The sequence below is a fragment of the Labeo rohita genome, chromosome 15, assembly GCF_022985175.1.
Source record: "Labeo rohita strain BAU-BD-2019 chromosome 15, IGBB_LRoh.1.0, whole genome shotgun sequence".
Classification (NCBI taxonomy): domain Eukaryota; kingdom Metazoa; phylum Chordata; class Actinopteri; order Cypriniformes; family Cyprinidae; genus Labeo; species Labeo rohita.
In genome coordinates, this window is record NC_066883.1 from 16,898,614 (window position 1) to 16,924,104 (window position 25,491).

The 25,491-nt window shown below is 35.5% G+C and overlaps 1 protein-coding gene across 3 annotated transcripts; it reads right to left on the reverse strand.

Annotated features, from left to right (window-relative positions):
- Positions 1 to 414: 414 nt before the first annotated feature.
- alcamb (activated leukocyte cell adhesion molecule b) lies at positions 415 to 24,838 on the reverse strand. Of its 3 annotated transcripts, none has more exons than XM_051129968.1 (16): positions 24,633 to 24,838; positions 13,989 to 14,095; positions 13,460 to 13,664; positions 13,222 to 13,286; positions 12,920 to 13,007; positions 10,611 to 10,784; positions 9,944 to 10,068; positions 9,703 to 9,832; positions 8,775 to 8,887; positions 8,542 to 8,668; positions 6,989 to 7,107; positions 5,022 to 5,154; positions 3,505 to 3,534; positions 3,079 to 3,193; positions 2,839 to 2,952; positions 415 to 1,637 (listed from the first exon to the last, which is right to left on the reverse strand). In XM_051129968.1, exons 1-15 carry the CDS (start codon positions 24,685 to 24,687, stop codon positions 2,859 to 2,861), a joined length of 1,680 nt encoding a protein of 559 aa, XP_050985925.1. In that variant the 5' UTR covers positions 24,688 to 24,838; the 3' UTR covers positions 415 to 1,637; positions 2,839 to 2,858. The 3 variants fall into 3 exon arrangements, with proteins under 3 accessions (XP_050985925.1, XP_050985924.1, XP_050985926.1); XM_051129967.1 differs by having other exon boundaries at positions 3,079 to 3,196; XM_051129969.1 differs by lacking the exon at positions 3,505 to 3,534.
- Positions 24,839 to 25,491: the final 653 nt, after the last annotated feature.

The following is a 25,491-nucleotide window of genomic DNA, read 5'->3' on the forward strand; positions in this document are numbered from 1 at the left end:
ACTTACTTTTTTTTTTGGCTTGCTATTAATCAAAGAATCCTTTTTTTTTTTTTTTTTTAAAAAAAAAGCATGTTTCCACAAAAATATGAAGCAGCAAAAGCGGTGTTCAACACTGACAAAAAGAAATGTTTCATAAGCACCAGATCAGATTAAAATGAACTTTGAAGGATCATGTGACACTGAAGACTGGAGTAATGGCCATTAGAAAAAAAGCATTGCCATCACAGGAATAAATTACATTTAAAATTATCTTAATATAGAAAACAGTTATTTTAAACTGAAAAAAATACTTCACAATTTTCCTATTTTTATTGTATTTTTGATTCAATAAATGCAGCCTTGGTAAGCATAAGCAACTTTTCAAAAAACAATGTAAAAAAACAGTATAACTGAGCATACAAAAAAAACAGTCTCTCCTAAAAATGTACACTTTATTTGAACTAAGAGTACAAAACAATGGTCAGTATGTACAATACTTGCATGGCCACATTCAACCTCTTTGGTTTTGACAGTGGATTAAATGCAGGTACAATGCGCTGTGTGGAAATGCAGCAACCACTATGCAAACTGAAAGCTTGAATTCAAAATCTGCAAGTAAATACCGCTACTGTACCATTCAACAGCAACAGAGGTATATTTTCAGGAAAATTGACTAAAACTAGCTAACGTAATGTCAAAACACTGGCATTCAGCTAAACCTCAACAATATAAATAGAACATAAAAACAATAAAAAGAAGTTAACCATATTTACAAGTAATGCTTAAACCAGATCACGTACGATTCTGCGGCAAAACAATGAAACGAGCACGCGGGTGATAATCTGAGAAAAGAGTGACAATATACATTATTGAGAGATGATTTTACATTTTCCTGAAAAGGCAATATGAGTGAACCTAATTTAACATGGTTTTTAGTCTGTATGGTAAACAATCCAAGCAAAGGGCATGGTTTTCATTAAACAAGCATTGGTCCCTGCAATTTCTTTTTACTTCAACAATTATGTCATTTGTCCTGTGTAGACATTTTAACTTCAAATTGTAGGTCACAGTCTATTTAAATGCGTGTAATATCTAAAAATTGGTAAATAATGGTCTTTAAATCCCAGTAAGTATAATATTGGGATGTAATTTTGCTCACTGACTTGTTAAGATCTGAAAACTAGCCAAGTGCTCAGTATAAACGTGAATATCATGCTTCACATCATGCCACAGATTATGTACTATGTGTAATTGTAATGTCAAAGTCCTGTACAGATGCTAAAGTGTTTCTACCATGTGAATCTAAATAGTTGGGACCCAAAAATAAAACAAAACACAACAGGGCTTTTGGCAAACGTAACAAATATTAAACCCAACATTATGAATCAACACTTTACAGACACAGGCTTGATCTTCAATGCAAAAGATTCACATACTTTACAACATACATTATTAATTAAATCCCCAGCATAGGGGAGGCACAGACACATTACAGACGGTGGTGGAGATGTAACTGACACAGCTACGCAGGTCCTCCATTACAGCTTCTGATTTCTCTTTCTTTTTTTTTTTTTTTTTTTTTTTTTTTTTTTTCTCCACAGATTTCACCAATTTTTCACTCCTTCTCTTGGGATAAAGGGATTACGTTCAAATGAATCCTAAGGAAAGACAAGATACATAACACAAAACAGTTTAGTTGATTGTTAAAGATATATATATATATAATTGAAGGTATAGTTCACCCAAAACTGACAGTTCTGTCATTAATTGCTCACCCTCATGTCTTTCCAAACCCGTAAGACCTTCATTTATCTTCAGAACACAATGATGGTTTTGATAAAATCCAAAAAGCTTTCTGACCCTGCATAGACAGCAATGCAACTGACACATTCAAGGCCCAGAAAGGTAGTAAGAACATTGTTAAAATAGTCCATCTGACATCAGTGGTTCAACCGTAATTTTATGAAACTTTTTGTGTGCAAAGAAAACAAAAATAACGACTTTATTCAACAATTTCTTCTGTCATCACTGTGGGTTCACGAGAGTATCACAACGCATGCGTTCTCGTATTCTCATAGCTTCATAAAATTTCTAATGTCACAGACTATTTTAACAATGTTCTTACCAACTTTCTGGACCTTGAATGTGTCAGTTGCGCTCGGATTTCATCAAAAATATCTTAATTTGTGTTCTGGCGATGAACGAAGATCTTCCAGGTTTGGAACGACATGAGGGTGAGTAATTGATCACAGAATTATCATTTTTGAGTAAACTAACCCTTTAAATAATAAATCTAAATAAATTCATCACCTGAATGTACGTAAGCCGGTAAAATAAGTATTGATCATGTAACCATTTTCCCGGTAAATATATTTCTAAAGGTGCTGTTGACATGAAATTTTCACCAGATGTCGATAACAACCCAAGCAATCCATACATTCAAAGAAAACAAAACAATTTTAGAAGTTACATGTAATAAAACGGAATGACAGCTTCAAGACACCTCCTGTATGGAGAAACTAGTCGCATACATTGCTCCGGTGTGATTTTGGCTGATTCTTCCACAGTCTTCAAATCTTGAAGGTTCTGTGGGCCTCTACTATGAACTCTGAACTTTAGTTCTTATTTTCTACTGGATTCAAATCAGGTGATTGGCTGGTCCAGGAAACCACTTGGGTTACTTGGGTTGTTACTGACATCTGGTGAAAATTTAAAGTCAAGAGCACCTTATATATTTACAGAGAATAATGTTGACGTGTTCAAAACTAATTTTACCCGTTGTATATTAATACTACTACTAATAAAAATAATAATATTCACATTAATTCAACTAGTTTCAGAAATCTTTTCCTGACTCACCCTGAATGGCTCCTTTGACATTACACATCAGCTTTTTGGCTTTGATTTTCTTCTAGCTTCTTGCTCTCTTCTGCTGATCCATCTTCTTTTTCTCCAGTTTTCCAGGATCCTTGCCTACATCCAGATTAAAAGTTACATAATCTACCACTTTGAGCAAATCTGAATTACATAAACATAGTGCAAATGTGATGAATGGTAATGTCTTTGCTGTTTAATCAGAAGTGGATATTATGTCAGTACCTGTATTTCTTCATGTACAGCCAGTAGGCCAGTCCTATCGCCAGAACTGCCACCATGAGACCAACAACTATGCCAACAGCCAGCGGCGTCTGGTCACTGTACTCATCTTTCTGATCTGCTTAAGAAACATAGAAGTAAAACATTCAGAATAGGACATAGACAACTGGTAAGAACGGGAAGATGGACAAACCATTCAATAACTAAACAAAAGCAAACAAAACACTGATGGTTTATAGTAATATTTGTCAGGATGCTGGGCATCTCAGCACCTTTGTTTTAGCTTTCTTAACAGAATAATGGAAATGTATTCTACAGTGTACACATAGAGGCATTTATTAAACTGACAAGTAAAGACACTGTTTTGGCATATGTTCTCTTCCTGTGTAAAGACCAGACCTGATTGTAGACAGCAGCTCAGTGTCTTACCTTGTTTGTCCATTGTCACGTCCTCAACAACTGTAATCAGATATAAAGTCATATTAAGTTCCATTTGTTTTGAATTCTCATGGAATGAAATGCCCATTGCATACAACTGGAGAAATTATTTGCATCTATATATTCTAATAACAAAATTGATTCATGAACATTTGCATGTTAATTCTTACTTTACTTAATAGCTTCAAAAGAAACAGCAATGCATGTAAATACAAAATTCCAGATGCTTACAGCTGTGGTTGGTTTTACAATTAAACACATTTGTCCAGAGTTAGCCAAAAGATTTCAGTCATGTGAAGTGAAAGCATGTGTTAGTCAGAGAACAGACCAGCATCCCGACAAACAGAACAGAAGAAGAGAAGGAAAAGTGAGCTCAAATAAAGATACAGGAGTGTTTTTTTAAGTTGTAATGTTATATTATCCATGGTTAGAAGTTAAAGTCAACCAAATCATTTGGACAAAACCTCATTTTTAAAAAATAAATCTTAAAAATGTAAAAATTTGGACAACATGTAAGCTATTGTATTATTAGAGTTATTACAGTAACAGTTTACAATAGGGTTGCACTTAACATTAGATAACATGAACTAATAATGAAAAATAAAGCATTTATTAATCTTAATGTTAATTTGAACATTTAGTAACATGACTAAAATTGAAAAAAGTCAACTGTTAACAGCTGTTAACAATATTTATTGGATCTGAGCTAACATTAACAATGAACTGTATTTTTATTAACCATCATATGTAAAGATCAGTAAATACACTATAAATCTAATCTTAAATTACATGAAACTTGCCTAAAAAAAATTAGCTTAACCATGTACAACTAATAAAATAAAGCTGAAAATTGCTTAATGGATTTTATATGAGTCAAAGTAATGTAAAAACATGCTGTCATAACTCATTTGTCAATTTTTTTTCTACAGTGTACTATAACAATTTAGTCATTGTTGGTTAATTTTAGTTAATGCATTAACCAACAGGACCTTATTGTGAAGTGTTACCATTATTTTTGAGTTTAAAACAAATACACTTTGGGATGCGACTTAAATTTAATAAATAATAGATGTCTTAGATGCCAACCACATTTGCAATTACAAACATTTTGTTCTTCAACAGTTTTGTCTTAATGATTTTGTTATGAACTTCCCTGATAGCACACATTCATCACGGAGACGTCTATCTGACGTTTGCAATACATCTGGAAGACGTATTTTGTAGAGTGCCATCTGCAATACATCTATTGAACGTTTACCATCAGATGTCAAATAGACGTCTATTAGATGTCTTTAAGATGTTTATGATTTAGAATGTATGTAAAACTGACAAAACTAACGTCTGTCAGATGTTTGTACACAGGAGATGCTTTCCAGATCAAGTGATCTTTAACAGACATCTTGCAGATGCACGTGTGCTATCTGGGTTCTAAACAACTTTACAGAAAAATCCTGCGATGCATGAAGGTTCAGAAGCCATATGAGAGAGTGATAAGATGTTACACTTACGTGCTGACACATTAATGCTCTTAATGTCAGAGCCCAAGACATTAGAGACCATGCAGGACACAGTGAGATTGCCCTTTGGAATGATAGTGATGCTGTACGTGACTTTGCCATGCTCATAAACACTCTCAGCAGCCTGGAATAACAGCACATAACATCCATGAACTGACATCAAATTTAAACATTATCACTGTATTCATGGCTAGAACAATGATATACTGAGTATAAGCTTTTTTGTAAAGGAACATAACCACCACTAGAGAGCGCTATTGCTCTGTGCACAAGTAGGTTCGCTTTTAGGAAGGCATGTGCTTAGACAAAGAGACAATGGCAATGAGGTAATGCATTTCTGACATCTGATGAGGTGCACTGACAGCTCAATTTGTATCAATACAAAACCACATGATACAGGAAGTATGTAAAAGCCTCATCATTTTTAATAGCTTCCTCTATACACACTCATTCAGGCACACAAGTCGCCGGGTGTGTTTGAATAATGACCTCATCCTAGTGCTTAATGATATGGGTACTATAACTGCTTTGTTTAACAACCTACATGTATGTTGTCACTGCGAGAACATCTTTATCAGCTCAAATGTGCTGCTGACTTGTTTGATATACAAGAGTTTGATGCTTTCATGTTCTTTCACTATTGAAAGCAGCAATAAACCCTGGAAGGTGAATTCAAAAAGAGCTCAGAAAAGCCATAACAAAAGATTTATGGAAGGCTCAGTTTCAGTTTTTAATAATAATAATAATAATAATAATAAAATAATAATAATAATAAAAACAGCCAAAGGAAGGCTTTTCGTAACTGTTACAGGTAAAAGAGCAGAGAGGATTGTTACACAGTACATTTGGCTAATATAAAAAAATTAAATACTTTAACATTTTTAATTTAACTCTTTAAATCATATTAGTTCTCTTTTTATCCCAGCATTACAATTCACAAGAGAACATAAATAATTCCAAAAAAAAAAAAAAAACATTTTGCCTTGTCCCCCGGTGATATGCACTGAAAAACAAACACCTGGCAAATGGCCTCTTGTCGTTGTTTTTTTTTTTTTTTTTTTCCCCATTAACATGAAAACAGGCAATTTATTAGGAAATATTCCAGGTGTTTCTTTATTTTTTTTCCTAAACAAAACAAGCGTTCTTGGGAATATCTTTTTCATTTGTAAGAATTTCATAGGTTTTTTCTGTCCTCAATTTCACTTTATATCCTTCTACTCTTTTGTTAAAATGCTTTTAATTAACTCAAGCCAGCTCCCTAGTGACATCATCATCATCCTGCTCCAGAAAGTCATTAGGTACTAGCATTGTGATGGATCTGAATTAATATTAGGTGATTGTCTAGTTCTAAAGATTTCACTCTGTTTAATAAAAATAAAGAAATCAATATGACAATAAAATGAGCAATTTAAAAAAAATCGTTAAAAATTAATCATTTGAAAACCATTTAAAAGAAACACTACTGTTTAAAAGTATGTGGTCAGGAATTTGTTTTTTTTAAATATTAATTCAGCAAGAATGTATTGCATTGATTAAAAGTAACAAGAATGACTTTCATAATGTTCGATTTCCATACCAAATTGGTGCTATTCTGTAATTAAATCTATAAAAATAAAAATATGAAGCAGCACACCTGTTTTTAACACTGATGAACAAGATAAATGTTTCTTAAGCTGTAAATCATATTAGAATGATTCCTGAAAAATCTTGTCACACTGTAGACTGGAGTAATGATGCTGAAAATTCAGCTTATATTAAATATATATATTAAAATGTAAAATTTGTTGAGAAACAAAATAGTTATTTTAAATTGTAAAATTATTTCACAATATTACAGTTTTCATTGCATTTATGATCAAATAAATGCAGCCTTGCTGAGCATAAGAGATCTTATCATACTTTTCAAAGGTAGAGTACTTTATAATAAGCATGACATGTGCCAGATAGTTCAGACTTACATTTGTGCCATTGACACTCCACTGTACTGTGGGTTTTGGAAAGCCTTCAGCCGCACATTTCAGGACCTTGGTCATGCCCTCACCACGCTGCTTAATCAGGTTCTTAATGACTGGAGAACCTGCAAAAACATTTATGCTATCAGCTATCAAAAATGTTTGTCCAAAACCATTTCCTAAATCGTTTCTGTGATTTACAATGGTCTGGTCTTTGTGTGTTTAAGCAGTTAAAGGGACAGTTCACCCAAAAATGAAAATCAGCACATTATTTACTCACCTTTCAGGCATCCTGTGAGACTTCCTTCTTTCAGACGAATAAGAGTTATATTAAAAATTATCCTGGCACTTCCAAGCTTTAAAATGTAATGGGCAGGTGTCTCTCTTCAACAGTCCAAAACAAATCTAATAAAGTGCATTCATCCATAAAGTATCCCGCATGGCTCTGGGGTGTAAATAAAGGCCTCCTGTTGTGAATCAATGTATTTTTGCAAGAAAATCATCCAAATCATCCATAAACGTAATCATCACTTTAATCTAGCTTGCGCTAACTGGTCGTACACAGAAGCCACTGTGCCACTCAGAAGTGACGAACATGAATGTGCCATTGATGTGTGTAAACACAGCACCGGTCACAAATTAGAAGTTCAAAACAAGCCGTTGGAGGATTTCGATATAAACCAAGAGGAGACTTGTTTTTGTCTTTTGTAAGGAAACTTTGCTTCTTTCGCTCTTGTAAACAAACGTTGGTTTCTGCAAGACTCACCAGCACATGACGCCATACGTCCTCCGCCCGGAAAGGCTTCCATGTATGACTAGTTGGCGCAAGCTAAATTAAAGTGATTATTACACGTTTTATTATGGATGGATGCACTTTATTGGACTTGTTTTATACTGATGAGAAACACCCACCAATGCCATTCTAAAGCTTGGTGTGCCAAGACATTTTTTAATACAACTCCGATTGGATTCGTCTGAAGGAAGAAAGTCATATACACCTTGGATGCCAGGAGGGTGAGTAAACAATGGACTAATTTTAATTTTTGGGTGAACTAACCCTTTAATTACTCACCCTGATATCGTTCCAAACCTGTAAGACCTTCACTGATCTTTGGAACACAAATTAAGACATTTTTGATTAAATCCAAAAGCTTTCTTACCCTGCATAGACAGCAGTGCAACTGACACGTTCAAGGCCCAGAAAGCTAGTAAAGACATTGTTAAAATAGTCCATGTGACATCAGTGATTCAACCATAATTTTATGAAGCTACGAGAATACTTTTTGTGCACAAAGAAAACAAAAATAATGACTTTATTCAACAATTTTCACAAAAAGTCTTCTCATTGCTTCATAAAATTTTGGTTAAACCACTGTCACATGGACTACTTTAACAATGTCCTTACTACTTTTCTAGGCCTTGAATGTGTCAGTTGAATTGCCGTCTTTAGGATCAGAAAGCTCACAGATTTCAAAAATATCTTAATTTGTGTTTCATTTTTGGGTGAACTAGCCCTTTAAACTTTACTGAATTATATACAAAGAGCATTGCACACTTACCTTCGACTACTAATTGAAATGTTCGTGTTTCCTTGAGTCCAGTCATTGAAACGATACACTCGTACATGCCAGAGTCTGAGTATGTCAACTTGTCAAATTTGGGCAGGCTATTCAGCTTGGTATTGCCCTAAAAGAGAGTTTCAGTGTTTTAATAACTAGAAATTAACAAAAGCTTTAATGACCAATAGAAATAAGCAGTCATAAATACCGTATTTTTTACAATGCATTTCTACCTTTTTCCAAGAAGTTTGTGCTGCTCCTGAAGCTTTAACATCTATCGTCATCTCAAAGCTTTCCCCAAGTTTCTTAACAATTTTACCAGTGGTGCTAAGAACCACATCAAGATCTTTGAGGAAAGAGAATGAGAGATGTTAGTCACATTTTTTTTTTACTTAAAAAAAAACAAAAACAAAAAAAACAATCCAAAATTTCTGTTACGTCCAAAAAAAAGTTACAAAATGAAAATATTGTCATTAATTACTCACCCTCATGTCGTTCCAAACCTGTTAGACCTTCGTTTATCTTCAAAACACAATTGAATATATTTTTTATGAAATCTGAGATCTTTCTGACCCTCAATAGACAGCAATGTAACTAAAACGTTCGCAGACCTAGAAAGGTAGTAAGAACATCATTAAAATAGTCATTGTGACATTAGTGGTTTAACCACATTTTTCTGAAGCTACAAGAATACTTTTTATGTGCAAAGAAAACAAAAATAACGACTTACTCAATTCTTCTTATCAGTACCATCGTCGAGAGTACCACGACACATACGCGTGCAATTTTTCTGCTCGTGAACAAGGAGCAGTGCTGTGGTTCTCTCGATAATGGTAGAGGATGGTGACACAGAAGAGAAGTCATTATTTTTGTTTTCTTTGTGCACAAAATGTATTCTCGTAGCTTCGTAAAATTACAGTTGAAGCACTGATGTCACATGGACTATTTTACTGATGTCCTTACTACCTTTCTGTACCTTGAATATGTCAGCTGCGTTGCTGTCTATGCAGGGTCAGAAAGCTCTCGGATATCATCAAAAATATCTTCATTTGTGTTCTGAACATAAATGAAGGTCTTACGAGTTTGTAACGACATGAGGGTGAGTAATTATTGACAGAATTTTCATTTTTGGATGGACTATCCCTTTAAGTATTTTCTTACATTCAACTGTGATGGGTACAGAATCCGCAATACCCTCGTTGTCCACTAGTGAACATTTGTATTCTCCAGTGTTCGCCCGGGTGACACTGGTCAGGGTGTACATGTTGGAGTTCACAGTCTTTTTCTCTCCCTACAGACAAAAAAAGACCAACACAGCAGTGGTTTAAGTCAAAAAGCTACTTTCATTTCCTGACTAATGGTGAATGAACAGAGAGCAAAGTGAGTTACAGAGCAGACTTACATTGATGTAGAAGTTGTAGCTAGTGGGTGGAGGGTTTCCGTCTGCTGTGCATTTGAGGGTCACGTTGTCCCCTTCCTTGTAAGGACCCTGGGGCACCGCTTGGAGACTGACGTTCTCGGTAGGGTCTGTGGAGAAAGGGTACGTGTAAAGCAGGGAGGGCAGCTCAGAGAAGCCCTGCCAGAGCCCATGCAGATAAGGACACTTCAGAAAAGCTCCTTATGAGCCAGAAGAGGTCCTTCAGCTCAAGAGTTGAGGCTTTGAGAGTGCTCTCGTGGTGAGAAATGCTTTTGAGAGTTAACAGTGGGGCTAGTACTTTCACTATAACAGCCAGAGGAAAGACAAAACCCCATTCAACATCTAAACGCCCTGCACCATGAAGGCCAAACCACATATCTTATTCGTACGAAATTCAACGAGCCATTTGATTCTGATAAGGCCTCTTTCTCATGGCTACTTCAGATGGAAAGCGAGTTATTCTGAATCATCCTGTGAATTATGCTCAACATTAGACCATTAACCACTTCAGTTGTGAATGCATTTGCTCTCAATGAAATTGTTCGGAACTAAATTAAATGGAGGAAAGTGAAAGCGTTAGCTTGCTAAAAATCGCCCAAATAGGAATAATGTTATCCAAAGACTTTCTATAAGCAGTAAAAAAGAAACTTACAGTTCACAGTGAAGACAAGAGGTGAGGAATCCATGTTAGCAGAGTGGACGTGTTGAACCTGGCAGGTGAACTTGGCATCAATGTCTCCCTTCACTGCTGTATACTCAAGGGTAGACGTTGCCGTGGACAGTTGTGTCTTGTCATCAACATCCACATTTGTGGTGATTTTAATGGCTGTGATTAATAGAAAAATAAAAAATTAATAGAAGGAAATAAAATGTAGCACCAAAGAATAAAAAGCTCTGATCATTTCAGCATTCGTACAGATACTGTAAAACAAAATTCTAGGACTTTAAGCACTACGTTTTTGATTTTCAAGGACTTCAATCAGAGATATCACTTATCAAATAATGTCTTCTATAAAATAAAATGTTTATATATATATATATATATATATATATATATATATATATATATATAAAAATGCAAAGCACTACTAATAAAAAGTATATTACACTTTTACTATAGTAAAATCACGATTAATTTTCTTAAAAGTATTTGTATTTTTGTATACTTTCTTTTTTCTTTGTTTTGTTTTTATAACTGTACTCCCTTAATGGTTTGATGTTTTCTACTGTCAAAAAGACTACTGTCTAAAAAAGAAATCTGAGAAAAAAAAAAAAAAAAAAAGATTTGCACAATCATTTTGAAATCCTAATCTGAAACAAACGAGTCGCGAACCCGCACTGAAGTCCCGATCTAAATCAAATGATTCGCGAACCCGCACTATGAAAATCCATCATTTCATTTCAGGACTCAAAGCGTGGATCGCGAATCATTGGATTTAGATCGGTACTTCAAATTGTGTACTGCAAATCATTTGATTTGAATCATTCAATTTGCAAAATGATTCATAAACCAGTTCCAATCAAAATCAAACGAGTCTCGATCCGATCAGAGCGCTTCGAAAGAGTGAATCATTTTGCAGTGCAGTGGTTTACCTGATTCGGAGTTTCGAAAAGCTTTGTTTGACCCATCACTACGTGCTTTTTAAAATCATTACAAGCAATGTCAAAATCTGAAAATGAATGGCTCTTCTACTGGTTTAGCTTAATTGCTTTCTGACATGGACTGAAATAAGCGAAAAAGGTGTGATTTTAATTTTTTTTTTTTTTTTCTGTGTGAACTTTGTGAAAAAATGTGTGCTTATTGACAAAAGTAAATACTTATTTTAAGTATTACTTATTTATTTACTTATTTACATTGCTTTTCAATAATTCAAGCACTTTTCAAGCACTTCTTTAAGAATATTGCTATTTTTAAGGGTTTTCCAAGCTTTAAATTTCAAAAAGTCAAATTCAAATACTTCAAGCACTTTAAGCACCTTGTATGAACCCTGCCATTTGGAACTCTCTTGCTGTTCCAAACCCATTTGACTTTCTGATTGGAACACAGATGGAGAACATCTGAACCATTTTAATGAGATTAATATGGTGCTTTCTCCACTTTTTGGAAGTTTTCATTACAGTTTATTGCAACTGCCGGGAGTTTGATTGACAGGAGATCTGACCAATCATAACGCAGAATCTGCCGTTTTGTCCGACAAACAAAAAAGACAGGGGAGTACATTAATGTTGGAGGACTTGAACTTGAAAAAGTGGTGTGAACTGACGTCTTTCTGCAGTTGAAACAAGATACCTTCTGATGTTCATTTATGCTTATTTTGTGCTATAACTAGTAGAGAGGATGAGACAATCGGTTCACATGCAGCCTTAACTGCCTCAACAACTTTGTTTCATACTAACAGTATCCTACTCTGTCTTGTCAGTCGTGTTGTCAGTTTCCTCTTTACTCACGCTATACATGTTCTCACACAGTGAAAAATTGTGGAGCAAAGAGGAAACTGACAACATGCCGACAGACAAGACAGAGCAGGTTACTTTTGGTATAAAACAAGGTCTCAGCTTTAAAATGTAGTCATTTTTTAATTTAAGTCAATAAATACCATTTTAATGTGTTGTGACAGATCACTGTATTGCCTTATTAGATCAATCGACATGTGACCTGATCATCATTTCTTCTTTACTTCAAAACATGAAAAAACATGAATGAACATCAGAATGCCTTTTTTTTTTAACCGCAGAAAGACGTCAATACACACAATTTTCAAGTTTAAGTTCAACAAATTTAATCTACTCTCTTGTTTGATTTGTTTGTCGGACAGAATGGCGGATTCTGCATTATGACTGGTCAGATCGCCTGTCAGTCAAGCTATTTACGAATAGTCAATTGCAGTGTGTTCTCCTTTTCGTGTCAAAAATTAGTAAATATTGGGGTGAATAACTTATTTCCACCATATATCACTCTACCTGCTCCATCAGTCTCAAGTGGAGTCTTATTCTTGAACCATTTGATGCTGGCAGCTGGATTGGCACCTTCAGTACGACACCGCGCTAACTGATGAGACAAAAAGCAAAACATTAAACAATTACGAAAACCAAAATGGATTCATGCAAATATTATTCAAGCACTACATTTCATCATATATGGTGCAGACTAATAATTTGTTATTTTAATGCATATTCGTGCTGAATTCACTGCAAATAACATTTCAAACATTTTCCTGTTTATGTATGATATATAAACCATACATAAACTTCACACAACCTACCGCAGTTGGTTTGCCGATTGCCATCGCAGTCGTTAGATTTGTAATCTGAGGTTGCGATGGAACCTCTGAAAAAGAAAAAAAAAACAAAAAAAAAAAAACAGGAAACTTTGTTGAACACTCTGTTCAAACTTTGTTGGAGCAGTTCATAAATGCATCCAATATAGTTTAGCACTTATTTATAAAGATCTAATAACTATAAAAACATCCTAGGTTTTTGGTCAGTACTATTGTTACTTACTGTAAATGGCCAATTGAACAGGGTACTCCAAAAGGTCTGACTGCCCCACCACTATGCAGGTGAAGGTTCTCCGATCGGCCATGGTCACTTGTGTGATGACGAGGCTGAAATCTTTTTTAATGCTGACTCTGTTCTTGTAGTTCACATCGTTTGAAATGGAGACATTCTGATTCAGATTTTTCACCAGTATGTTGCCATCTTTGTCCTGTTGAGAAAAAAAAAAAGAAGTGTTTTACAGAGACAACCTCACCATTCATACGATGACACTCCCATTTAAGTGTAAACCTTGTGGCTCTGGAGCGTTCTATAAACTGTTCAGCCAACTTTGGGTTTTAAGGAGGGATTTCTAGCCATTTAGCTAGGAATCAGAGTAGTTAGAACAACAGCAGAGGGAGAAGTGAGACTAGTATTGGGGAAACCTGTTTGGACAAAGTTGCTATTTTTTTTTTTTTTTACTAAAATTCTGGTTCGAATTTCACATTGCAGGTTTAAAATGACAAAAAAAAAAAAAAGTGAAGCTCAAACTTACGTATTTCCATTTAACAAATGAGAGATTGTTTTCCTCTACATGGCTTTTGTTGCATGGGATTTCAATGGTGTCTCCATACTTCCCGGTGATAGTTTCCAAACCACTCACTAAAATGCAGAATAAAAAAACATGACTGTAAACAATATGTTTGTGAAAACACCCTGTAAATGTAAAATGTGATAGACAATAAGTAGACAAAGCCTGAAGTGAACATGTGACCCTGGACCACAAAACCAGTCATAAGGTTAAATTTTTTGAAGTTGAGATATATACATAATCTGAAAGCTGAATGCATAAGCTTTCCATTAACGAATGGTTTGTTGAAAATAGTTGTCCAAATGAATTTCTTAGCAATGCATATTACTAATAAAAAAAAAAAAATAAGTTTTGAAATATTTACATGATCTTTACTTAATATCCCAATGATTTTTGGCATAAAAGAAAAAAAAAAAAAAAAAAAAAAAAAAAAAAAAAAAATCGATAACTTTGACCCATACAATGTATTTCTGGCTGTAGTTACAAATAAACCTGTGCTACATAAGCCTGGTTTTGTGCTCCAGGGTCACATATTTGAATACATATTTGTACATCCTCATCATATTGATATAGCTTTGATTTTTGCAATTACATTTTTGATTGAAACTCAAGAGAGTGTTCGCAGTAGCTTCTTATTCTGACCCTCAATATTTTAATATTATTTAAATCATCAATGCTGCCTGGCTGATTTGCAGGCTGATTTGATATTCAAATCCCAAGCACTCTGTTTTTTGAGGGCCAAGAGTCTGACAAACATTTCACTGACTAACAATCACTAAATATTAAAAGAAATGTAGTATGTGTGATACAATTTAAAGACACTAATATAAATGTAAACTCGATTTCATACATTTGCATTCTAGATTTTTAATAGGTGCATTTAGAAAGAAAAAAGCTACCGTTTTCGATACCATTCTCATTTTTAAGGCTACAGCTGTGAAATACAAATTATTATTATGCTTTCAATCTTGACCCAAAGGGTTTTTATTACACGTGAATTTAGCATGAGCTACATCTGAAATATTCAAATTCAAAAGGCTGTAAATCCAATTTCCAGACAAACACCAAAGCCAGTTAAACTGGTTGTTGTTTCACAACTGCATTTTCTGAGAAAGGGACGTCAACAGTTGGGACGGGTAACTGTCAACAGAAAGCCTGATAATAGTAGTAAGATAAGATTGAGACGCAAAACTGCATCTTTTCAACAAGTTTCCAACGAAATGCATCAAGAAATGTAATGCTTGACTGAAATCTGTTGCTGTCGTGACATTTAATGGGGTGGAGAAATAAAATTTGCTGTTTCTTTATAATCTTCCATAACATGTCCAGAAAAACAAAACGCATACAAAAATCAGCCTCTGGCCACACAAGTATTCACACACAAGCTTCATTGTTATGCTAAGATACATTTCTGTCTCATTGCTCAGTGAAGGATGGTCCTGCTAGTAACACTTTACCTGTAAGGACCCGCCATTAAATTATTTTTGTTAGTTCCAGGCCATGTTTACAAAAAGGAGGGCATACATGAGCAAAGACGTGAATGCTAATAAACAATATACTACTAATATTTTTTAGAAGTTAACATGCATGCTAACAACATGGATCATTATTACAAGTATTCTTCTTTCTTATTGGTCAGTTGGTCACCATTCTGTGCTTGAAGACACAAGGAAACACATGGACGAGGATTAACTGCATGATTGGAAAAGTCTCAATGACACCGATGAGCCATAATTTTAAGACCAACTGGCTGTATATTATCCCTTAAATGTAACAATATATCTGGACCCAACTGGCTGATCTACCCCATAAGACTTATGTCTAACAGCTGTCTGTTTTCAGCATAATATATAACATGCCTTGCTGGTGACGCTGGAGCATTAGTAGTAGTAGCAGCAAGAAAGCAAACGGACGACGGCTGACATACTAAAAGAAAGAAGGATCGAGTGTCAGAGTGCCCTCAGAGCTTCCAAACCAGCACCAGGTGAAGTAAACAAATGACACTGGCCTCCCAACCCCCTCAAGCCTCTGCTCTTTGTTTTATGAACAGGTGCTGCTGCAGAAGCTTCTTAATGCACCTGTTGTTAAAACTCTCCTGGAAACGCTCTTGATGGAAAACATCATGTCCTTTAGCCTGCAGCATGGTAACAGATCATTTGTTGAAAGCATATGGGCTACAGGGCTTTTTAAGTGTTTTCACACTCTGAGTGCAATGCGCTGAGGTAAAACAGCGCTGGCGGTCTTTTGTTGGACTCGGAGTTGCCAAGTCTGTGGTTTTACAATAGAATTTGGCTACTTTTACACCAGTGCCGCGGGTTGTTGTTTCATTCTGTGGGTTAAAACTCTACTCTGGAATGCGATTTTGATGGAACAGGTCTTCGATGTAAGGAAAAAACAGAAAAAAAACAAATGTAGTAGCGAGTTTTGAATAGAAGTTGAGATGGTTGTGTTTCACGGACCTGGCAACCCTGATTGGACTTTAAAGTCGGAGACCACACTGAAAATTGGAAAATTTGGATTTCGAAAATGTTTTTAAAAAAATAAATTTAAACAAATATTATTATAAACGTAAATCTGAAATTCAAATTTACATTGAGTTTTGCTGAGGATTAAAAAAAAAATAATAATTAAAAAAAAATCTATAAAATTAGAAAAACAAATTTGATATGGAGGAAAAACTACAATTGAAGGGATAGTTCACCCAAAAATGAAAACTGCCCCAATGATTTACTCACTCTCAAGCCATCCTGTATAGAACTTTGTTCTTTCAGATGAATACAGTCAGTTATATTAAAAAAATACCCTGGCTTTTCCAAGCTTTATAATGGCAGCGAATGGCTGTTGAGATTTTGACGTCCAAAAAAAGTGCATCCATCCATCATAAAAAGTACTCCACACAGATCTGGGAGGTTAATAAAGGCCTTCTAAAGCAAATCAATGCATTTGTGTAAGAAAAATATCTGTATTTAAAACATTACAAACCATAATCTCTAGCTTCTGCTAACTGTTGTACACGTGTTCACGAGAGAGTGGCGTTCCAGCATTTTTGGGTGAATTATCCATTTAAATTTTAACAAATGTATTAGCGGCTTCAGACTTATGGACCTTACCTTATATCTGTTGGTATACCTGATAATTATGAAGAAATATTACAATTTTGACAATGAAAATTGTGTACATTTTTGACAACTTATTTAGCAGACAGACTGAACGCCATACAAGCCTGAAAGGAAATATAGCGGGTGAATGGGTTCAAAACAGCTCTCACAAGCCGGGTGGATATTCACAAACCATTAACCTGAGGATGAGTCAGTTAAGTGATCCTGTGTCCGATAAGGACAGTCCACCACCATGGTGAATATCCCGGAAACACAGAACATCCCAGGAATTGATTTGGAGCCTGCCTTATTTCACCAAATGTCCTCCTTTACTCACTCCAACATGTAAGAGCCATTAGGCTTCCTTGAAAATGCCATAAATTAAGTCTACGACGGGCCTGAAATTGCTCTCAAAACAAAACTCATCAAGCAGGTTGAACTCATAAGTGATAAGTGCACTCAGAAATCACATCCATTAAGTTCTAAATTATGTATTTGATTGCAGGGCCCCCCGGGACCTTAAAGAATGTCCGCATCTGACAGAAGATCATGGCAGATTCAATACTGACCCAGAGGATTCACCGACGGCCCCCTTTTCGTGAGCTGCTATTAAACTAAATAGAGAACTATTAACAAAATACAGTCAAGCAGCTTCCGTGGAGGTCCATTAACCCCAAAAGCAATTTACTAGCTAAAGGTTATGACAGACTGTTCATCCTGCTGCTGCTGCAGAAGTGTAGAAGTGTCCATGATTAAAAATATATATATATATATATATATATATATTATATAATATATAATATATATATATATATATATATATATATATATATATATATATATATATATATATATATATATATATATATATATATATATATATATTTTTTTTTTTTTTTAATCATAAAAGGGGTGTCAATGTACACTGTAAAAAAATAAATAAATAAAATTTATATATATATATAATATATATATATATTTTTTTTTTTTTGGTCTATTCGACTTGAAATTAAGTTACTTAAATGTTAATTTAAGTGACAACTGAAATATTTTAGTTGACTAAACTAAAAATTTTAAGTCAGCTGGGAAACACATTATTTTAAGTTGTATGTGATTCATGCATTTTTTTTTATAAATTAATAAATACCACAAATAAGAAAGTGTCACGCCACTGACTTGACAACTCATGAGTTACAACATGAGTAACAAAGAAATGTAGGTCAAAACTGTTGCAGCAAGTAGCAAAGCTAATCCAGGTTATCGGTTAACCAAGGCATAAACGTTCTTACAGATGATACGCTGTGTAAAATTAACAGACGCTTTAAAGTGTAAGACTAATGAGCATGTTGTGGCAGTCAAAGAGTCTTGACTTCAGATCTTCGCAATTTATGTTCAAGCAATTAGGCTCAGAAGCTTCGTGTGGCCTTTGATTAATAACATTCCTAACATCAAAGTCGTTCTGTCAAACATATATTCTCAAAGCATTTCACAAGACGGCGAGGTGTCTCATATTTTTGCATAGACACAGACAGTGCCTTTATCTCTTCCAAAACCAGTCTCCCTGCACTCAAATGCCTCGGGGCTCCAGGCATTTGCATTCCACAGGATCCTGCAGGGCCCCTTGTGTTCATAACATCAGCGTTTGCTTGCAGCCACTGAGATACCAATCAAATTTGGTGCCAAAACACAGAGGTCACCGAGCTTGTATTGAGAGTTAAATAAGCTCTTTCTCCAGGCTGGGCTCTGAAAGGGCCGCCTCCCACGTTGTTAGAGGGCCCACAACAATTCGGCCCCGTACACAGACCACCTTCGGCTGTGTAAACAAAAGCAGTGCAAATATTGATTTCAGAAAGCATGGCTGGTGGGTGTGTGCCATGCAACGGTTAACTCCCCTCTGCAGGGAGTGAAACAACAAAAAAATAGACAGCGGAACTTAGGGAGTACAAGCTCAAGGCCTTTTCTATCTCAGTGATTAACTCCCGTGAATTATGATCGGCTTAAAACTCTCTGACATGATAGTATGTCACTACTAATGAGCCGGTTCTCTCTTTTTTTCCGCTATGATGCTGTGATAGAAAAGAGCAGATATGTTTCACATTCCTGTCCAGTTCAGGGACTGGCCAGGTCTGTAAAAAAGGTCACAAGGGTCCTTAACTGTCTTCTGCTTCATGATCCCTGTAGCCTTGGGGTCTACATCTGCAGAAAGCTAACTAGAAATGAGCTTAAATGCAATTTATACACCGCAGACTTTGAGGGAACTTCATAAAGGTAACATTTTAAAACTATAAATTGAATAATGGTATTTGTTGATGAACTACTGGACTTTTAAACTAGAGAGGACATGATCCTATTAGCTGCTGGCAGGGAAAAGACATTCTATAATGAAAGTCATCATTATCGTAAATGTATAACTTCAACTGACCCGCATACTCAGGAAGTGGAAGCCACAATAGCCTAATTAAACTCTTATGCTCCATGATGTTACTTGTATCTTAAATTTAAATTATGCTGATGCTGACAAACACTAGAAATCTGTGCCAGTTTGGAAAGCCACCAGGTATGGCTCTCATGTTGACAGAGAGCACATACATCTGGGACAGGTGCAGTTGTGGTTTACTATGACTTGCACAGGCTTGCCAGCACAAAGCAGACGACATCAAAGTTCCCACACAAGAAAGAAAACTAAAGACAAGTTTATTCTCCTTTTCTAAAGTCGACTTCAAAGTTATGATGTCAAAAGATTATGTGAAAGAGACAGAAGTGCTGAGAAAAGGAAACATTTCTAAAGAAAAACAATCAAAGCGCCTGCCTTTTTACTATCAGTACGTTTTATGTAACGTGATAGTGGGGGTCATTAAATGACTGACTTTTGAACGGAGAGATGTTTGTTTTTAAATTCAGCATGAATTGCACTTTACAACCCATTTTACTTCCGTATTCTGATGGAATGAGATTCTGCTCTAATTTAAGATTAGATTCAGATCAGATTCAGCATTAATTAGAATTTGCTCAGATTTAGGACTAATCAGATTCCACTCAGATTCAAGATTTATCACATTCAGCTCAGATTTAAGATTAACCAGAATAGGCTCAGATTTGTGATTAATCAGATTCAGCTCAGATTTAGGATTAATTAGAATTTGCTCAGAATCAGCATTAATCAGATTCAGCTCAGATTTAGGATTAATCAGAATTTCCTCACTCAGGATTAATCAGATTCTGCTCAGATTCGAGATTAATCAGATTTGGGTCAGATTCAAGATTAAGAAAATTCAGCTCAGATTTAAGATTAACCAGAATTTGCTCAGATTTGTGATTAATCAGATTCAGCTCAGATTTAGGATTAATTAGATTCAACTCTGAATCAGCATTAGTCAGATTCAGCTCAGATTTAGGATTAATCAGAATTTCCTCACTCAGGATTAATCAGATTCTGCTCAGATTTAGGATTAATTAGATTCTACTCCAATTCAAGATTAATCAGATTCGGCTCCGATTCAGCAATAATCAGATTCAGCTCAGATTTAGTATTAATGAGAATTTGCTCAGATTCAGCATTAATCAGATTTAGCTCAGATTCAAGATTAATCAGATTTAGCTAAGCTTCAGCATACATCAGACTCAGTTTAGATTTAGGATTCATCAGAAATTGCTAAGATTCAACAATAGTCAGATTCTGCTCATATAGGACTAATCAGATTCTGGTCCCGATTCAAGATTAATCAGATTCAACATTCATCAGATTCAGCTGAGATTAAGAATTCATCAGAATTTGCTAAGATTTAGCATTATTCAGATTCAGATCAGATTCAGTATTAATTAGATTCGGCTCTGATTCAGCATTAATCAGATTCATTTCAAATTTAGGATTAATCAGATTTGGTTTCGATTCAAGATCAATCAGATTCAGCTCAGTTTTACAATTAATCTGAATTTTCTCAGATTTAGGATTAATCAGGTTCTGCTGCATATAATCTGATCAATATATCCAACAGCCCATCTATCTGTGATATCAGCAGAAAAATGAAGTTGTTTCAGATGAGCAAGCTAGTTACACAAGATTATAAAAGACAAACAGTCCTTTTCTTTGGAATAACATGCACCAAAGCATTTACAATAAGACCAGGAATGTGTAGAGAAGAAAGTGAAAATGTTAACTTACCATGTTGACTTTAAAATGGTTTGAGCAGGAATCTAAAACATGGTTTTAAACCTTAATGGCTGCCTGTGGCTTTCAACGAAATAACCAATCAAGTGATGCTCTTGCTGGTATACAGTACAAAAGCACTCCTGCTTGTGAGAAACTGTTCATTTAAAAGATAAATAAACTAATAATGCGGAAATGACAACCATATTCAAATTGTCCACTTGGTAACAAACAGGTGCAAATCTGATTAAAACAAATCTCACAGATCATCTCTGTTTTCACTGCACTAACATGGTGTATAGAGATACCCTACTTTATTTTTGATGTCTAAAGTCCATAAAAGATGTCAAATTCTGGTGGCAGGATCTTAAGAGACAATTATAAACAAAAGTAAACAACTCAAAAAGCACAGGACGTCTGCATGTGAGGTATGAACTTTGAGGTAATTATTGTTGCTAAAGACCTACCGTCAAAACATCCAGCTAAGGCAGCCAAAACGAGACCCACACTGTGGCCAACCACAATGTCACGTATAAGACGCGGTTCAATATAGTTTACTTTGACCTGCACTCATATGATTCAGCACGTGTGCACAAGCATCACTTGTGAGAAATGCAACCAACAACGTGGCTAAAACCATGAGATGATCGGAATACTTCTGCATTGTGCAACGGAAAATTAACCCACTTCAATACGACTGCACTAATCTCTCAGGTCAAGCCTAAAGGGGGTTCTTTAAAAGGAAATGTGACACATGAAGAAACAAGTAGAAGTGAAGGGGCAGAAGCAAAAATTATTTAGAATTCTGCCTCTGGCCTCACCTTACCCGAGATAAAGAAAGAAAAAGAGAGGGGGGAGAGAAAGAGAAGGCGGGAAAGGAGGGGGAGGCGGTGGCGGCAGCTTTATTGTAATGGCCGGTTTCATTTCCTGAGTCCCGGCGCAAACAGTGCAGGATTAAGAGCTTTCAATTGAACATATACAGTACAGATGCTTCCTCTCAGCTGCTACCATAATAACAAAGCACTGCAAAAAAGATCTACAACAAAATTAGTCAAACTCAAAATATTAAAAGTTTTCAGGTTGAGGACAAATAAATGCAGGAGAATTTGCTAATCAAATGCAGTCACGTCATCAACCTCAACAGGGTTAACACACATCACTTGCAATGAAAACTATTTAAAACCTCAGCATCAGTGGTGCTTTTGAAATGCATGATAGGAACAGAAGTATGCACTGCAGTAATTCATATGCTAACCCAATGTCTTTTTCAACTGAAGGGCATGTAAAGGAGTTGGCCGAGATAACGGCATCTCAGTGGGGAGTATACGGTTGAATTTAATTACAAATAGAGAAGAATCAGTGGGAGATGTCGCAATCGTACATGCATTAGTTAAAGAAAACCTGCCCAACAATATAATCAGCAGGTGTCCAAAGGAGGTCTCGGAGAAGCCGAATAACAAGAGTGAAACAACCTGACTTTTTGTCCAAAATGCAGGGTGGATCCAAGCAAGTGCACTGGAGGTTACTTCATGCATCTCAATAGACGCATTTCTGCAAATCAAGAGTGCCACTGCTAAGCACACACACGCCTATCCTGTTGTAAAACAATGTGTCTCCCCTCTTCAGACCAGACAATTGCTCTCTTGTCTTGCCTGATGACAGATAAACTGGTTTCTATGAAGGCCAATGTGAAACAGAGGTGCTTCTGGGGTAAAGAAAAAGCATGACAATAGTATTTCTATTTCCACAGTACTTTCGCTGAGCGGGAAGCATATTAATAAATGTCTGAATGGATGAGTCATATGAATCGAATTTGGCTCCTTTAATCTAAGCAAACAGGCTTTTGTTGAGCTATATTTGCTTTCTTTTATAAAAGGACTATAAAACAGATTTAGATGGTTCAACAGGGCAGACAGGTAACTCTAAGTGGATCATTCAACTCTGAATAAAAGACCGAATCGAAAACTCTTTACATAATCTCAAATTTACTCAGTGAGTAAAATCATTAGCCAATCATGTATACAAGATTTCTGACTGAAAAATAAATTTGAAATCAGAATTAGAATAACACTTTCAGTCTCAACAATGTCCGTGAGGAAGAGAATGAGAAATCCTGCAATATAAACTTGCCTGAATACAGTTTCTCACTACAAATAAACCTAAATTGAGCATTTACAGCAATGTTTGTCATAAAAACAATGTTCGTCAACAAAGGACAGACTTCTCAGGGGGAAAAGGGTGATTTGCACCAAACTAACAGAAACCCACCAGCTAAACTAGTAATACCGGGTGTGACATTGCAGATGGTGTGTTTTGGGGGAGGGGTGGAGAGAGAACAAAAAACAGATGCAGCACTAAACTACTAGTTGTAAACTCAGTTTGGCTCTCAAGCCAATCTACAAGACAAATAGTCACAGGCGCAAATGAAACAACATGACCTACTAAGAACGACTCAAAAAAAAAAAAAAAAAAAAAAAAAAAAAAAAAAGTAAAATTTGACTGGGTAGAAAACTAGTTGAACATTAATAAAATGTTTAAAATGTAAAATTTTAAACCAGTACTGCTTTAAAGAATTACACCTTTTGTTTCCCACAACTACGGACAAGACAGGACGGTCACAAATCACAACACGTTTAAGTTTGACTTGCAACCCAACAATCTTTCAGCACATAACATACTATCATTATGCTTTTGGTCTTCCAGACCAAAAGGTGAATGAGTCTCTTTAATGTCGCATTGACAGACGGGCCGGTGCCTTATAATAACAGATGTTTACCAGCCGGGCTTTTGTGTCCCTTTTTTCATTACCTGAATTGATACTGATGCATTTAACATAAAACGTGTATTCATTTTCAGCGCCCCCGCATTCCAATCACTTCATAGAGAGCGACATGAAAATATAGGTCCAAATGAATTATTACTTTTAACAACAAAAGCATCAAAGTTTAAATGGTGTAGCATGATAATATACTTTTTTTTTACTAGCTAACAGGTGCAAGCAAAAGGTAAAAGCCCAAAAGAAGGGGCGGGGACAAAGAGAGCGTTTGTGAAAATAAATGTTACTTTCATACGAGAAAAAAAAAAAACATCATAAACAGCATTTTGGTTGTTTTTCATAAAAACAGCAAATCATACCACCAAGTTAAAGGGCTTGGAAAGAATTCCAAATGAAACGGCGCGCGTTTTCTCTATAAAAAGACTTGATATATAATTTCTTATCATGGTCGATCATCCCCAGATTTTAAAAGTAACATTTCGTAGTTCTTTCATTGTAAATTTCAGAAGAGCCGTTCTAAAACGACGTACGCGAACGTTCTAAAATTCTAAATAAAACAAAAAGATCCAAAATCTATTTTCTGTTACCTTGATTCATCATTGATACGGTGAGCAGACACGTTAAAAGGGCAGCCCGGTGCATCTTTCGGCAGTCTGGCTCTCTCAGTCTCGAGAAATAATATCCTTGGGTTAGTGCGTCCTTGCTGGAAAACGTTCTGGAAAATGCAACACACGCAGCGTGCGTCAGTAAATTCAAACTTTGAGGTTGTTCCCCACGTGTTACATCTGTTGAAGCCCTGATGGGCGGTTATAGGTCTGTCCCGAGGCTCCTCCCCTGCGCCGTATAGCTAAACTAATTTAACCTGCTAGAAAACATTTGATGACACATCCCATATCTTATTTGTGATCTTCTGCGGTATTGCTTTACTATACAGTATCATTTTCGTAACGTTTGATTTGGATGGCCTGAAAAACAACACAGCTTTCATATGAAATTCTCATTTGAAAACTAAACCCTTAGGAGTTTCTCAGAAAGTCTAAGAATTGTGGACAACTTCCAAGGTGGATCAAACATTATTTACAATTGTTTAACGTAATTAAAAATACTAAAACCGCAATAAATGTCAGCCCAAAACATGTAAACATAATTTGCCATACAACTAGCCTACTGCAATTTTCTTTCCACACCAGGTAATTTTTCAAACTGACTAGAAATTTGAATATTGGCTCAAACAATAGGAACAAAGTTTGAATGGTTGAAAACCATAGTCTTTAAGCAATACCTGAGTACTAAAACAGTCAGTATCCAGCTAACAAATGTTCTAAGAATGTTTTTTGAACATTGTATTGTTACTGGAAGAGCGTTTGCTCAATAGTAACAGTTCTGAGAATGTTCCATATAAGTTAGGTGTTATTTATTGCTTTGAAAGTGACAATCCAAAAAGCC

Coding starts and splice junctions, on each gene's coding strand:
- alcamb (XM_051129967.1), bottom strand. CDS start 24,687: ATGCACCGGGCTGCCCTTTTAACGTGTCTGCTCACCGTATCAATGATG. Junction 14,096..24,632: donor CGTATCAATGATGAATCAAG/GTAACAGAAAAT, acceptor TCTGCATTTTAG/TGAGTGGTTTGGAAACTATC. Junction 8,888..9,702: donor TGTACCCATCACAGTTGAAT/GTAAGAAAATAC, acceptor CTTTCCTCAAAG/ATCTTGATGTGGTTCTTAGC.